At 38.8% G+C, this 17839-nt stretch overlaps 1 protein-coding gene across 1 annotated transcript in view; it reads right to left on the reverse strand.

The window, feature by feature from the left end:
* The window catches only part of EFCAB5 (EF-hand calcium binding domain 5), a 134531-nt gene that overhangs the window by 84839 nt on the left and 31853 nt on the right, over positions 1–17839 (reverse strand). The window contains exons 5-7 of the mRNA XM_049860383.1: positions 7556–7712; positions 5582–5630; positions 778–848 (exon numbers count right to left, since the gene is read on the reverse strand). Coding sequence (XP_049716340.1) covers positions 778–848; positions 5582–5630; positions 7556–7712 — 277 coding nt within the window. The remainder of the gene's footprint in view (positions 1–777; positions 849–5581; positions 5631–7555; positions 7713–17839) is intronic.

Raw genomic sequence — 17839 nt, forward strand, 5'->3', positions numbered from 1 at the left:
ATACACCTATTCAACATTTTACACACATACAGGTCAATGACATCAGTTACATTCTTTGCATTGTGTCACCATTCTCACTACCTCTATCTGTATTGTTTCACCACCATTAACTTAGACTTTGTCCCCTAAACTTCTCTGTGGTTTAGAGTTAATGTTGACAATCCGATCTTGTATAGATTATTCTTTAAAAGAACACACTGCTCAAGGCAAACATTGTTTACTAGTTGAGCTAAACTATTGTTTAAAGATGACTTCATGTGATAGTTTTGGTACAAGGCTTATCTCAGGGCAATAGATTCAAGGGTTCCCCCAGTCACAACGGGTACAATAAGCCTGGTTTCTATAAGAATTTGAAATATTGTCCCACATCTTTTCTCTTCTTGATCAGGGTCCATCTCTTGGGTCCTTGATCAAAATGTTCAGTAATGGTAGCCAGGCACTATGCCATTCATTATTATTTTTATAACCATATTTCATTGAATCTAAGAAGCTGGTTTTTCTTGATCTTACCAGAAGGTAGCAGTGGAAGTTTTTCATACTTTCACATCATGAGTGCCACTGGTTGAAAGCAGTTGTTAAGATGCCCTTGATTGTAAAATGCAACCCAATTTCAGAGTGGTTAATATATTTTAAAGTGTGTATCTTAAAATCAATAAAATATGTTATTATGCTTTCATTTCATTTAATTCTCAGTTAATGTATATGTGCCATCCACCATGAGACAACTGAACCTGGCAAAAGAATTTGATTCAAATATTGAATAATGTAACTTCTTACTTCAGTAAATGTATTTTTGTCCAATCTTGGTTCCATTGAGTCAGTAATCTCCATTTGTTTGCAGCATGATTCTAATAATGGAATAAAGGTTATTAGATAGTATGATTATATTACATTCATATTTTATGTTCACATTATAATGCTTTTAAAAAAGAAAATAAAATTATTTCATAGCTAATGTTTATAAGTATCTACCATAAAGTAGCTGATATACTGTTGGGTAACATTCCATCTACTACAAAATTATTATTTTTACTGACTTTTATTTAACCAATCAACCCAAATACTAAAAAGACTGAGCCTACATTTTTAATGACCAGGTTAGGATAAAGCAGAAATACATATGTACATTAATAATATAAAATAATACAAAATCATTTGTGTTGGTTTGTCCATCTATGCTAAAAACAAACAAACAAAAAAACCAAACCCATTGCTGTAGAGTCAATTCCAACTCATAGTATCGCTATAGGACAGAGTATTACTGCCCCATAGAGCTTCCAAGGAGCACCTGGTGAATTCGAACTGCCAACCTTTTGGTTAGCAGTCATAGCTCTTAAACACTACACCATCAGGGTTTCTAGCCATCTATGCTGGCAGATTCTAAAATACAACACCTCTATAAACTTCCTTTTTAAAAACTTACTTTTGTCTTTAATGTTTCTTAAATTAAATAAAAGTACTATATTAATACGCTCTAGGTTCAAATAATTCAGAAATGTAAACAACTAGACATGAAAATCAACCTTTCCTGGACCCATTGGGACTGAAGGAATCCCTGAGTCTATTGCCCTGAGGTAATCTTTAAGCCTTGAATAGAAACTATCCTATGAAGTCATCTTTAAATTAAACAATAGTTTAGCTCAACTAGAAAGAATGTTCACCTTGAGCAGTGAGCTCTTTTAAAGAATTATCTATATGAGATCAAATTGACAACCCATAAAACCCACTGCCATCAAATCAATTCCTACTCATAGCGACCTTATAGACAGAATAGAATTGCCCTATAGAGTTTCCAAGGAGTGGCAGGTAGATTTGAACTTCTGACCTTTTGGTTAGCAGTTGAGCTCTTAAGCGCTGCACCACCAGGTCTCTTTCCAAATTGACAATAAAAAACAAAAAAAAACCAGAAATTGACAATAGTAACTCTAAAACACAGAGGAGAAGTTTAAGGGACAGTCTAACTTAATGGTGATGTATTTTCTTTTTTATATGTAGAAAATGTTGAATGGGTGTATGTTTTGTTATGTATATTTTCACCAAAAAAAAAAAGAAACTCACGCCTTCCCTTACCCAGTGCCAGCAATCATTATACTTTGCCCTAGAAGTAACTGCTATCAATTGTTTAATGTCATCCTTCCAGAAAACTTTATATGCATTTACATATGTATATGTACATATACATTTATATCTTTTATTTTTAAAAAAAACATAAATATGATAATATTGATCTGCAACTTCCTTTCTTTCACATTACCACTCATCTTATGAAACCAAAACCAAAAACCATTGCCGTCAAGTTGATTCCAACTCACAGCAACCTATATAGGGCTTTTCAAATAGGTTCTGGAGCTCAGGGCGGAGGTCTGGGATGGGAGTATGGGTTGGAAGTCATCAGCATTTAGATATTAGCTGAATTCACAGATTTGTATGAGAAAACCCAGGGAGTGTATATAATTCGTAGAGTGATCAAAGAGCCAAAAAAGGAAACCCTGGAAAAGAGTATTTAAGGTATAAGCAAAAGAAGAGCCAAGATCAAAAATAGAAGAAAAATCAGGAAAGAATAATATCACAGAAGCCAAGAAAAAAGAATTTCAAGAACAATGGAGTGATCAATAATGGTGAATGTGGCAGTTAGTTCAAATAACAATTTTTAAATGTCCATTTGATATGAGAATTGTGTGATCTTTATTGACCTTACCAAAAGACAAACTCACAGATCATATGGAACCTCCTGAAGAAAGAGCTAATAATGCACTGACTTTCCTACTTCTTCTAACAGTAGCCCCTCCTGCCTATCATGGGCTGGCACAAGGGCACAGAAAAGGCTCTTCAGTCACTCTTGAGTTTTGTATGAGATATTAGATATGTGGTCCTAAGATAACTGGATAAGCTTTCATATAAGCTTATGCATAGGATGCTGATATCCCCATCCCAGACCATCCCCCTGAGCTTGAGGAAGATGATGTAAACCAGACAAGTTTCTACCAGTTTGATGCTGGTAAGTTGTATGTGTCTCTCCCCTTGCTAGACTTTGAGCAATTTAGGGGCAGAAAACATGTCCTAGTCCTCTTTGCTTCTGCCACGCCTTCACAGTATCTGGAATTAAGTGAGGATAAATATTGGATCAGTGAATACTATAGAAAATAAACACTGTAATATAAAAGCTGAGAGAGGAAACAATCATTGTCAACTGGAGTGGTCTGGAATTTCTCTAATTTTGTCAGAATCCCACATACTTGTTGCCATCAAGTCGATTCCAACTCACAGAAACCCTATAAAACAGTCGAACTGCCCCCATAGGGTTTCCAAGGAGCGGCTGGAGGATTTGAACTGCAGACCTTTTGATTAGCAGCCATAGCTCTTAACCACTGCACCACCAGGGCTCTTAACTCATTCTTTCTATACCCTCATCCAAAAGTAAATGAATAAATAAAGTTATTTCAAAGATTTTCGGAATGAGGAGTTGAGGTTGAACTGACTGTGAAAGATAATAGTTTTTTGATAGGCTGGGAACAAGCAGAAGGAGAAAACACTGTCAGCAAGGCCCGAATCATGTTTGGGGACCAGTGATCAGGAAGGTGGGAAGCATATTTTATTTTAAAAGTGAAAATGGACTTCAGACAACTTCTTGTTATCAATGTAATGCAAGTAGTCCAAGAAATCAATTAAATAGGAATTATGTAAATCTCAGGGGCAAAACTTTAGTTCTTTATGCAACAGTCATAATTTTTTTTAACTAATTTCAAGTAGGAAAACCTTTCTGAAAACAAAAGCATCAAAATCTCAGGTTCTAACCGAAGACTCAAGGAAGCGTTAGTCCCAAGGACTAATGGACCACATGAACCATCTCCTCCACTAGCCTGTGACCAGAAGAACTAGATGGTGTCCAGGTACTACTATCAACTGCTCTGACCAGGAACACAATAGACGGTCCCGCTTAGAATCAGATGGAGAAAAATGTAGAACAAAATTCAGATTCATAAAAAGACTAGACTTACTGGTCTGATAGATACCAGAGGAACCACTGAAACTACAGCCCTAAGACACTCTTCTAACGTGAGACTGAAGTCACTCTGGGAGATCATCTTTCAGCCAAATAATAGACAGCCTTATAAAATAAACGACAGCCTTGAGGAATGTGCTCCTTAGAACAATCAACCATATGAGACCAAAAGGGCAACATTTGCCCAAAAGCAAAGATGAGAAGCCCAGAAGGAGCAGGGAAACTGGGGACCTCTGGGTGGAATTGGGGAGAATGCTAACACATTGCTGGGATTGGAACCACTGTAACCAATTTGTGTATGAATCACTGAATGGGAAACTAATTTACTATGTAAACTTCTACCTAAAGTGCAATAAAATGTTAAAAAACAAAAAACTGAGGTTCTCCATAGGGGTGGTACTGCGCCTCCCCCTCAATGAACACAGTAGAAATTTGTGAGTGAGTCTTGGTTGTCACACTGATGGGGAGTAAGGGTAAGGGCAGAACTCCTACAATTCCTGCACAATAAAGAATCTCCCCTTCCCGCTAGATAGACAAATACGTAAAAATACGCTTATAATAATTTTGAGTCTAGGACCTAACTCTGCTATTGAATTTTCTAAGAATGTGACTACTATGAAAATTCACAGAGGGTTGTACTTTGTTTCATTCTGGAACTTTACCAAGAGTTGTCCACTATTTCAGAAAACTGTCTAGTGGAAGGTAATACCACAAACTACAATATAACACATTTGTGTCAGCCTGCATTTGTAGCTCTCCTATTCATGGGGATTCTATGTCTGTATGCACATCCATCTTATTTTGCCCTTATTTCAAAAATCTCAAATAGGAAGAAATTGGTTAGTTGGATATAATTTTAGTTTCCTATATCTAAACATTCGTTATTGTGGTTGTGTACCATCGAGTAAACATTCACTACAGGTAGGAACAAATATCTGACTACTCCATTATTCTTCTAGTGAAATTGGAGCCAAACATTTATATATTGGAGTGCAGTACATATAATTTTCTTATAAATGTCTTTTCTTGTATTTCTCCCGTATATCACAGTTACAGCATTATACCTTTCTTTTAAAATTCTACGTATTCCAAAAAAAACCCCACTGCCGTCAAGTTGATTCCGACTCATAGCGACCCTATAGAGACCCTGGTGTCATAGTGGTTAACTGCTACAGCTGCTAACCAAGAGATCAGCAGTTTGAACCCACCAGGTGCTCCTTGGAAACTTTATGGGGCAGTTCTACTCTGTCCTATAGGGTCGCTATGAGTTCTATGCATTAGAATATTTAAAACATTCTAGGTAATATTTTCTAGGAATTTTTGTAGGGTAGTAAAGGGACATTACAGAACATTTGTAATAAAATGGGGGCATTTTAGGATTATGAATCATTGGTTACTTCTCTGCTTTTCTTCATTCCTCACCTGGAAACAACAGAAGAGCCTAAGTACACCTATAGCAGCTTTAAATAATATTTTTTACTCAATATTGACTCTTCATTTGAATTCAGCCAACCCCTTTCCCTCCAAAAAAATAAAGAAAGGAAAAAAAAAAAACACTATAGTAATAGGCAGGCTTACCAAGCGGGAAATCTGGATTTTGAAAAAAATCATGAAGAACATTCTGAATCTGTAAATCAGAGAAAAGAGAACATATAATACTCCTCAATTACCACTTATATACTACCTACCTCTTTTAGATTCAAAGTCACCTATGGTTTTTCAGTTTAAGTCCTGAGTGATCCTTTTTTTTTAAAACTAGGGGTAAAAATAGTAATAAAAAAAAAAAAAAAAAATTTTTTTTTTTTTTTTTTTTTTTTTAATAACTCACGTTTAATTTATAGAATACTTCAAGGTATATAAAGTGCATTATGGATTGAATTGTGTCCCCCAAAACATGTGTTGTAAATCCTAACTTCTGTACCTATGGTTATAATCCCATTTGGGAATGGATTTTCTTTGTTATGTTAATGAGATGGTATTAGTATAGGGTGTGTCTTGAGTCAACCTCCTCTGAGATATAAAAGGAGCAGATTAAGCAAGGAAGCAAAGAAGCTGAGATGGGGGAAGGTAGATGCCATACCACATGATGATCACCAAGGAACTGAGGAATAGAAGGTGAAAAGACCCAAGGACCCCCTCCCCCTCCAGAGAGGATATGGAAAGGGAGTCTTTTTCCTAGAGCTGGAGCCCTGAATTCGGACATCTAGCCTCCTAACTACGAGAAAATTAATTTCTGCTTGTTAAAGACACCCACTCGTGGTATTTCTGTTATAGCAGCACTAAATAACTAACACGATGCTTTCACATGTATGTCCCACATTTGATTACCAACCTTTTTGTGTGAGAAGGACTGGAATGCTGAGAGTGATCTCATTTTGACCTCTGTAGGGGATAATACCAGTGACTCTCAGACACTGGGCATGATGGAGTTAATTCACCTTTGGCAACCACCTTGGCAATCCAAAGAACTCTCTATACTTACTTAGTCATCTAGAGCTGCTATAACAGAAATAGTACAAGCAGATGGCATTAACAAAGAGAAGTTTATTCTCTCACAGTCCAGTAGGCTAGAAGTCCGAATTCAGGGCATCAGCTCCAGGGGAAGACTTCCTCTCTCCGTAGGCTCTGGGGGAAGGTCCTTGTGAGGCGTCAGTCTTCTGTTGGGGAGCATCTCAGCACAGGAACCTCAGGTCCAAAGGCCACGCTCTGCTCCTAGCACTGCTTTCTTGGTGGTATGAGGCCCCCAACTCTCTGCTTGCTTCCCTTTCCTTTTATGTCTATGCCTTCTATCTATTATTTGACTTTTTATGGCAATAGGCCTTATCTCTTGAGACATAAAAGGTGGTGCAGGCCATACCCCAGGGAAACTCCCTTTACATTGGATCAGGGAGGTGTCCTGAGTAAGGGTGGTATTACAATCCCACCCTAATCCTTTCAACCACAGGCAGAGATTATGATTTATAACACACAGGAAAATCACAAAATGGAGGACAACCACACATGCCTAACCAAGCTGACACATATGCTTGGGGGACACAATTCAATCCATTACACTTACTAATTCTTCAGTTCCTAAAAATGAAATGTCAGAGTTCCCTCGCTCCATTTTTAAGAATTCACTTTGAACTGAAAATATGCTTGACACTGTAACTAACCAATAAGTATTCTCGGATCTATACATACTAAGAGGAAATATTTAGCTTTTAGAATGCAGTTTTTCTCTGGAGCTAAGAGATATGGTCTCTTAGTTCACAGAAGTGATTAGTCATACACACACAGACACACACACCAAAAAAACAAATCTATTTCTGTTTCCAATGAGAAGTTTGGGAGCTTATCTAGAGTCAAGATTTTGGAAATCTAGCCGGAAATATGTTTAAATGCTCAAAAGAAAACTGAAGGAATCAATTCTAAATGACCAGGCAGGTCAAGAATCTAATTACCTCAGCAGGACAGAATTTAGAGGGAAGCTTCCAGCATTCCACTCAGTATTCTAGCAACTGCCCTCCCATCACCTACCCCACCAATCGTTTACATACATCCCTTTCGTACCACTGCCTTGGGAATCATTCCACTGGGGTCCAGAATCCATTCATCGAACTGCTCCTCCAGAGCCTGTTTCCGTGTGTCAGCCACCTTCATTTTTACTTTGTTTATTCTTTCTCTTTGCTCTCTTTTCTCTTGAACAACCTCCTTTATCTTGGATACTCTGAAGAATGTAAAAATAGAAAACATCTTGAGTAAAGACTATTTACATTTGGTTCAGATGGTTCAAATGGCAGAATATAAGCAATCAGAGGCTCATTCAAGCTTTGTACCAGGCTTTCTCTGTGAAATCTACCTTGACTCAAGCTTGCAGTGATCCCTCCTTCCTCCAGCACTTATTGAATTTGTCATTAATCATAGGTTGCCTTCTATCTATTATTTGACTTTTTATGACAGTAGGCCTTATCTTTCCCAACTTAATAACTGTCTTAGGCTGGGTTCTCTTAGGAAGCAAAACCAGAGATGCATATAGAGAGAGAGAGAGAGATTTATATAAAGGAAATGACTGACAAGGTTGTAGAGGCTGGGAAGTCTCAAGCCCGTGGGTCAGGCTGGAGGTTTATCCTGACTCACGCAGCTACAAGGGCTGGCAAACCCAAGATTCAGACCATGGAGGCTGATGAATTCCAAGATCTACTAGGCAAGCTGCCAGCTCAAGTCCCAGGAACCAGAGGTCAGATAAACAGGAGCCAGCTGCAGGATCCAGAGTGAACAAAAGCCAGTGAACCTTGCCAGAAAAGTCCACCTATATTGGATGCAGGCCACATCCCCAAGGAAACTTCCTTTCAACTGATTGGCTACTCATAGCAGACCCCATCATGGAAGTGATTACATCATTACACAACTGCCAAACTACATCCTAACTGCCAAACCACTGGGAATTATGGCCCAAGCCAAGTTGACACACAATCTTAACGATCACAGTAATGTACTTAAGAAGTAGTAAGAATAGTCCTAGAAGCTGCCATATAAACCCTAAAGGCAAGGTTGAAGGTGCTAAGGTCTTAAGGTAGTGGGCTTCTATCTTCCTGGGACACAGAAATCATCTAGGAGGACTCTGATTTCAGGCCTAGGTTGGGGTCCTGGATGCTGCATTTATAATAAGCACCTCAGGTGATTCTGATGCCTTGGGTCAAACTTTTGAGAAATTCTGTCTAGGATTATATACTGGCCTATTGCCTTTATCTGGCCTGAGTCAAATACTTTGACAGCCCCTACTGAAGTCCTGAACATAATAGGTACCCCTATCCTCACACAGAGCTTCATTCCTCAGGGTGAAAATAGGAGAATAATTGTGATTTTAATGGCTCCTATACTCATCATCAGTTCTACTCTGACACACATGGGGTCACCATGAGTTGGAATCAGCTCAACTGGGAACTCATTAGTTATGCTCCTCATCTCTATTAGTGCATTAAAACCCCAAGCTGGTTTCGATTGAAGCACCAAAGTAGCTCAGAAAAATTAAAATAATGGCTGGCTTTGAATACAATTTTCCAACAACATTTGAGAGAAGTCTTTATTTTTCAAATGAGAAAACCTAAGGCAATCTTGCAGATTCTGAAATGTAGAAGGATTTTCAATAAGAATTGGTAAATTGACTGGGAACCCAGGTTGTAAAGGAAAAGTGGGAGAATCCTGACACAATGCGGGAATTGCAACCAATGTCACAAAACAATTTGTGTAAAAATTTTTTGAATGAGAACCTAATTGGTGCTGTAAACTTTCAACTAAAGCATAATAAAATTAAAAGAATTGGTAAATTAGATACAGGTTTCCCCTAGTGTCTGAAAGTAGAGTGTTACTATGAATTCTTAAGCCAAAATGGTAAAAAGCTAAGAAGCAACTACCATTAATTATATGGGAAATATTTTTGAGCATTCCCAGACCCAAAAACTAACCCACCAAATCACACCAAATAACACGTAAAACCTAAAATAACACTGAGATGTAGTAAAAGCAGGAATGCTGAGTGTAGTTCCTGGGGAAGGAGCTTGCCAAAGCCACTCTTACAGCTTGGGGTATGTGCTGCCTCTTTGAAGGCTCACTGCGAAAAAATGTTGAATGCTATTTCCACTTTTTGACTTTTTTCATAGAAGCAAAAATCCGCTTCAAATTTCTTTCTATCAGTGAAAACAAATACTAACAGGTATTTCATAAAAGCGAAATTTCAAAAAGCGGTGGTTAACTGTACCTCTAATAATCCAAACCAGAAAAAAAAAAAAAAATCCAGGATGGCAAGACTTTGTCTCACATAATTTGGAGGTGTTATCAGGAGGGGCCAGGCCCTGGAGAAGGACATCATGCTAGGTAAAGGTTGGCAAAAAAGAGGATCACCCTCAATGAGGTGGATTGACACAATGGCTGCAACAATGGGCTCAAGCATAGCAATGATTGTGTGGATTGTGCAAGACCAGGCAACATTTTGTTGTGTTTATACCAGGACTTCAAACCACTTTGTTCTGGTTTTAACCCTTGCTGATAATTCGCATTTCTAACAAGTTCCCTGCTGAGAATTTGCATTTCCACACCAGATATACTGAATCAGAATGTACATTTTAACAAAATCCCCAGTTGATTCTTATGTATAACTTCCTGGGAACTTGTTAGAAATGCAAACTCTCAGCAGGGGTTCAAACCAGAACAAACCGGTTCAAAGCCCTGTGTTATACATAGGGTCACTATGAGTCAGAACCACCTCAACAGAATCTAACAATAACAACAACAATAATCCAAAAGAAACTGCTAAAATCTACTCAAAAAAAACTCAGTGCCGTCGAGTCGATTCCGACTCATAGCGACCCTACAGGACAGAGTAGAACTGCCCCACAGAGTTTCCAAGGAGCACCTGGCAGATTTGAACTGCTTACTTTATGCCCACATGAGGCTGTCTTCGTTATCTGGTGCTGCTATATGTAACAGAAATATCATAAGTGGGTGGCTTTAACAAACAGAAATCTATTTCCTCACAGTTCAGGAGGCTAGAATTCAGGTCCTGGCTCTAGGGGAAGGCTTTCTCTCTCTATTGGCTCTGGAAGAAGGTCCTTGTCTGTTTTGGGTTTCTGCTCCTGGGTGATCTTCATGTGGCTTGGCTTCTCTCTTCCTCCATCTCTGCTTCTCTTGCTTGCTTATTTAATCACCTTTTTTTAAATCTCAAAAGAGATTGAATTAAGACACACCCTACACTAACTGTCTTATTAACATAACAAAGAAAACCCATTCCCAAATGGAATTATAACCACAGATATAGGGATTTATAACACATATTTTGGGGGGACACAATTCAATTGTAACGAGGGCCTTCAAAATTCTCTAGAAAAATAAGCCTTCAAAACCAAACTTTGAAGTTTGAAAATAAAAGCAGGCAAGTGGTTTAATAGTGCAGAAAGGGCTGTTTCTGAACAGCTATAAGATTAATTTGTATTTTAAAGGAAGCACTAAATTCCTCTGACGCAATTGCTAACCATGAAAATAGCCCCAGAACTTCTGACCACCACTTATCTCAGAGCTCCCAGTTCTTTCCTCTGCCTGGCTCTCTTCTGTTCTTTCACTACTCTTTCTGCCTCTGCCACTGTATCTCTCTCCCTGTCTCTTTCTTTCTCTCTCTTTTCTTTTCTCCTTCTCTCCTCTTTCCATCTAGCATTCTCCCCAATCTCTGTCTTCATTCCTGCATGGCTCTCCATTCTGTGGCTGTGTCCTTCTCTCGGCTTTTTCTCATCATTCACTCACTCACTTATTCATTACGCAAATATTTTTTGGGTACCTACTATGTATCCTGCCATTATAAAGCTCAGGGTCCAATGGCAGAGCAGAAAAGCAAACAATGTTGTTTGGTAAGCTCTGGATATTTCCATGTATATTGGTCGTTGAAACACAAAAATGAATTTTGTTTCCAAGTTTAATCACTGCTGTCGAGTCAATTCCGACTCATAGCGACCCTATAGAACTGCCCTGTAGAGTTTCCAAGGAGCACCTGGCAGATTTGAACAGCAGACCTTTTGGTGAGCAGCTGTAGCACTTAACTACTACGCCGCCAGAGTTTCCTGGTTTTCTAGTTTAAAAAAAAATTTTTTTGTTGTTGTTTTCTAGTTAGGCATCACTAAATTGTTTTTTGGTCATGTTTCCATCTGCCTGAAATGCTTTTCTCCCTCTCTTTGCCTGACTTGATCCTCCACACCCTTTAGGTCTCAGCTCAAACACCATTTCCTCCCATTTACTGATGCCCAAAGTTAGAAACAAAATCTAGTTTTGTGCTGCAGGGCCTCTGTACATGAGACTCTAAATGTAATCCAAATGGATATTAAATTGATTTTGTAGCTCATTTAGGAAATGAATAACTCTTCTCTCCTGTGGCCTGCATTATCTCATGAAAATGTCTACATCGGTGAACTGACTGTTATGGCATCCAACTCTTAACTCTGGGCAGTGTAGCACAGATAAACCCTGCAAGCAGATTCTAAGAACACAATTAAGGGGACTAGAAGGGAGGAAAAACTGCAGCATGAAAAATTGCAAAAATGTGCACAAATTTTTCCCATTTCTGTATGCATGTCCCTCTGCAATGTAATTTTGTAATTCCTTTCATTAAGAGCTGGAATCTATTTCTGTACCCCTTGTATCTGGCCATGGCTATGTTACTTGCTTTGGCCAATGGGCCATTAGCAAACATGATGCAAGTAGAAAGTTGAAAAGTGCTTGAACATAGGATCTTGCCTTCTCTTATTCTTCTTGGGGGCCCTTCTACCACCACCTTGGAAACGAACCTTGGCTAGCCTGCTGGATGATGACCCAGTTACCGCCATCCATTTTTGCAGTCAGCCAATCACTAAGCAAGTGATTAAGGCCATCAGTTGTCATCTTACAGACATGAGTGAGTCCAAACATATGGAGCAGAGATGAGCTATGCCAGTTGAGCCCAGTCCAAAGTTACTAAACCACAAAATCATGAGCAAATACATGGCCATTGTTCTAAGCCACTAAGTTTTGGGGTATTTTGTTATGCAGCAACAGGTAACTAATAAAACAGTTTTCTCATCTGAACAAATGTCTTAAGATATTTTAAAGAAAAAAAAAGAAAAGCACAGTATAAATCTAATTGACTAAGGGGTAGAAATAAAAACACTTCCTCATCCTAGTTGTGACAGCCCAAATTCTATCCATCCTTTCAAGCTGGAAAAAGAAAATTTTCCACTCACAGCAGTATTTGCCTAGGTTATATGAAAACTGACTGTTGTATTTCATCAAAATTGTTTCTAACCAGCTGAAGTTGAGACAGATAGGGTTAACTGTGCCGGTGGCTGAACAAAAGAGCTTTTAAAAGATTCTCATCTAGAAGTTGGATAACACAGGAACCACACCCTATCGTGAGACAGATAGGGTTAACTGTGCTGGTGGAACAAAAGAGCTTTTAAAAAGATTACCACCTAGAAGTTGGGTAAACAGGAACCCACCCTGTCAACATGAGATAGGATTGGGGCAGCCCATGAATTACTATCTACTTCTTAAAAAAAAAAAAAAAAAGTTTTTTTTTTTTTTTCTTAGTGTCTGTCTAGTTCCCTCCTCCTTTGCAGGCACCGTATGTGCAGAGGAGCAGAGTGTGACTGCTGTTTGACCTTCTTTAGCCCTCCGAAGATGGCGATGTAGTGCTGAAGATCAAGTGCGCGTGCGCTATATCCCATAATAAGTGATGCCAAGGGCTGCTGAGAGGACTTCATCTTGAATATTGGTGGGTTCCATCTTAGATTCCAGATGCTCGCAGGCAACCTAATTAACATACACTGCCATTCTGAGAAGTACCTGCCCCTGGTAAGAAGCCCACTAAATATTCATTACTCTATTGTCTCCACCAAACCCATATAAGCCCTAGCCTTGCTTCCCTTTTCGAGTCAGTCTTTTAGAGAGGCTTAGATCCCTGCTGACTCCTTTTGCTTGACTCAAGCAAAATAAAGCTTGCTGAAGATAGTTTGCCTTTCATGTGTATTCTTAATCGGGAAAAGAAAGAACCCTTTGTGTCAGATTGGCAATTGGTAATAAAGTGAGATAACCAACAATGAACTTTAAGTGGTCCCAGTACACTAGACCTTTAGCAGACCTAACTGAAGACTCTTGACCACTGAAGAATGGAATTTGTTTTAATCACTCAGGTACCGACCTGTAAAATCATTCTGTCCTATACAGCGTGATAGTTTTCAGCTCGTGTAAGTATAACCATCATAAAACTCTCTTCCTAATACTTAAAAGCCCCTGAATTTCCCCCCTTCAGCAAACTACTCAGTGAATTCTTCACTGGTGTATATATATATTTCCTCACCGGCAAGTTAATAAACTCAGTTTTTGTTTATTTGTTTTTAAGCTCTGGTGGTCTTTGTTTCACAAAGCTAAACTGAACTTGTCATTCCTTAAGCATACACACATTGTTCCCGTGATAACTAAATCTATGAAAATCCATAAATGAGATGTTGTCATTGTTATTGTTGTTAGGTTGTTTGGTTCTGACTCATAGTGACCCTGTGTACAGCAAAACTAAAAACTGCCCGGTCCTGCACCATCCTCACAATGCTTGAACCCATTGTTGCAGTCACTGTGTCAATCCGTCTCATTGAGGGACTACCTCTTTTTTGTCGACCCTCTTCTTTACCAAGCATGATGTCCTTCTCAGTGGACTGGTTCCTCCTGATAATAGGTCCCTCCTGATCACATGTCCAAAGTATATGAGATGAAGTCACACGATCCTTGCTTCTAATGAGCATTCTGGCTGTACTTGTTCCAAGACAGATTTGTTCTTTCTTCTGGCTGTTATGGTATATTCAATATTCTTTGCCAACACCATAATTCAAAGGCATCAGTTCTTCAGTCTTCCTTATTCATTGTCCTGCTTTCACATGCACATGAAGCAGTTGAAAATGCCATGGCTTGGGTGAAGCACACCTTAGTCCTTAAAGTGATATCTTTGCTTTTTAACACTTTAAAGAGATCTTTCGCAGCAGATTTGTCCAATGCAAAGTATCCTTTGATTTCCTGACTGCTTCTTCCGTGGGTGTTGATGGTGGATCCATGTAAAATGAAACCTTTGACAATGTCCATCTTTTCTCTGTTTATCATAATGTTGCTTATGGTCCAGTTGTGAGGATTTTTGTTTTTTTTATGTTGAGGTATAATCCATACTGAAGGCTTTGGTCTTTGATCTTCACCAGTAAGTGCTTCAAGTCCTCTTGACTTTCAGCAAGCAAGGTTGTGTCATCTGCATATCACAGGTTGTTAATGAGTCCTCCTCCAATCCTGAAGCGCATTCTTCATATAGTCCAACTTCTCACGTTATTTGGTCAGCATCCAGAATGAATAAGTATTGTGAAAGGATACAACCCTGACACACAGCTTTCCTGACTAAACCACACAGTATTCCCTTATTCTGTTCGAACGACTGCCTCTTGGTCTAAGCACAGGTTCCTCATGAGCAAAATTAAGTGTTCTGGAATTCCCATTCTTCACAGTGCTATCCATAATTTGTTATGATCCACACAGTCAAGCACCTTTGCATAGTCAATAAAACACAGGTAAACATCTTTCTGGTATTCTCTGCTTTCAACCAGGATATCAGCAATGGTATTCCTCATTCCACGTCCTCTTCTGAATCCAGCTTGAATTTTTGGCAGTTCCCTGTCGATGTACTGCTGCAACCACTTTTGAATGATCTTTGGCAAAATTTTACTTGTGTGTAATATTAATGATATTGTTCAATACTTTCCACATTTGTTTGGATCATCTTTCTTGGAAATAGGCACAAATATGGATCTCTTCTAGTCAGTTGGCCAGGTGGTTATCGTCCAAATTTCTTGGCATAGACAAGTGAGAGCTTCCAGCACTGCCTCCATTTGTTGAAATATCTCAATCAATATTCCGTCTATTCCTGGAGGCTTGATTTTCACCAATGCCTTCAGTGCAGCTTGTACTTCTTCCTTCAGTACTATCGGTTCTTGATTATGTGCTACCTCTTGAAATAGGTGAACATTTACCAATTCGTTTTCGTTTCATCTTCTTTTGTTGCTTTCTGCATCATTTAATATTTTCTGTGTAAAATCCTTTAATATTGCAACTCAGAGCTTGAATTTTTTCTTCAGTTCTTTCAGCTTGTAAAATGCCAAGTGTGTTCTTCCCTTTTGGTTTTCTATCTCCAGGTCTTTGCACATTTCATTATAATACTTTGCTTTGTTTTCTCAAGCCACCTTTTGAGATCTTCTGTTCAAGTCTTTTACTTCATCATTTCTTTCTTTTTTTTTAGCTACTCTACATTCAAGAGCAAGTTTCAGAGTCTCTTCTGACATCAATTTTGGTCTTTTCTTTCTTTCCTTTTTTTTTTTTTTAACAACCTCTTGCTTTCTTCATGTATGATGTCCTTGATGTCATTCCACAACTCATCTTGTCTTCAGTCATTAACGTTCAATGTTTCAAATCTATTCTTGAGATGGTCTCTAAATTCAGGTGGGATATACTTAAGGTCATATTTTGGCTCTTGTGTTATCATTGAAGTGTTATCACTGAGGCCCTCCGATCTCAATGGGTCGTCGTCTTTTCTCTTGTAAGAATACACAGAGGAGACAATTTGGGTTTAACTCTGAGAGGTTTATTTTACTTATGACAAGTAAAAGGAGTCAGAGAGGGCTCATGCCATTCCAAAAGTCTGACTCCAAAAGCCTCAGCGGAAAGAGGGGCCAAGGCTAGGCCCCAAATGGGTTTGGTGGAGACAATACAGTAATGAATATTTAGTGGGTTTCTTTCAAAGGGCGGGTATTTCTCAGAATGGTGGTGCATACTAATTACGTTGCACGTACATCTGGAACCCTGCTGATATTCAAGATGGAGTCCTTTCGGCAGACCTTGGCATTACTTATTATGGGATATATCACAGGCTCACTGGTTTTTGGCACTACATCGCCCTCTTTGGTGGGCTAAGGAAGGTCAAACAGTGATCACGCTTTGTTCCTCCATGTATGTGCAGCCTGTAAAAGGGGGAAGGGACTAGAAAAACACTAAGAAGAGGGTGGTAATTCACAGGTTGTTTTAATCTTATTTCGTGTTGGCAGAGTGTGGTTCCTGTTTACTCGACTTTTAGATGGTAATCTTTTAACAGCTGTTGTGTCCCGCCAACACAGTTAACCCTATCTGTCTCAGAGGGCCTTCCAACCTGAGGGGTTCATATTCAGGCACTGTATCACACAAGGTTCTGCTGCTATTCATAATGCTTTCAAGGCCGATTTTTTCAGGAGTAGACTGCCGGGTCCTTCTTTCTAGTGTCTTTTAGTCTGCAAGCTCGGCTGAAACCTGTTCACCACAGGTGACCTTGCTGGTATGTGAAATACTGGCAGCAAAGCTTCCAGTATCACAGCAATACACAAGCCACTACAGTATGACAAACTGACAGAGAAGTGGTGGATATGACATGTGCTTACTTAATTTTTTATTTTTGTTTATTCAACAATATCTTACTATGAAATAGGGCTCTTGACATAGGTTTAATGACTTTGAAAAAATTTAAGTAACGGCTAATTAATGATATTTGAACACACAAATTATTAGGCCTATTTGGAAGCTTATAAAATGGTGAAGAACATTTATCATAACATTCCCAATAAATAATGATGATTAGTTCCAGAGATTTCAAAATTAAATCCTCAATTACCTAAAATTAGGGTAAGTATGAAAATAAGGTGATTGTCCTATAGTCATTAGGCATTAAGACATATCTCATAATGATCTTATGTATCTAAAAACAGAAACAAAAAAAGAAAGAAAACTTTCATCATGAGGGCAAAAGCCTGATTGGAATAGGTGAATTTATTAATTTAACAAATATCAATTCAAGCATTACTTACATGACAGAGTGTTAGATACTGGGGATTCAATATAACAGACATAACTCCTGCTTACATTGTATCAGGGGAAACAACCATTAGAATTGTGACAACTTCAATGACAGAGAAACACAGAATGCTCTGAGAGCCTGTAAGGGAAGATCCCGACCACTTTCATGATAACAGTGGTATTTGAGCTGAGCTCTAAAGCTTTGGTACCAAAAAACCAAAACCAAACCCAGTGCCGTCGAGTCGATTCCGACTCATAGCGACCCTTTAGGGCAGAGTAGAACTGCCCCATGGAGTTTCCAAGGAGCGCCTGGCAGATTAGAACTGTCAACCCTTTGGTTAGCAGCCGTAGCACTTAACCACTACACCACCAGGGTAAAAAGGAAGGAGAAGAGTGATACGGGCAGAAGGAATAGCATATGTAAAGACCCTA

The sequence above is a fragment of the Elephas maximus genome, chromosome 19 (genome assembly GCF_024166365.1).
Source record: "Elephas maximus indicus isolate mEleMax1 chromosome 19, mEleMax1 primary haplotype, whole genome shotgun sequence".
Lineage (NCBI taxonomy): Eukaryota > Metazoa > Chordata > Mammalia > Proboscidea > Elephantidae > Elephas > Elephas maximus.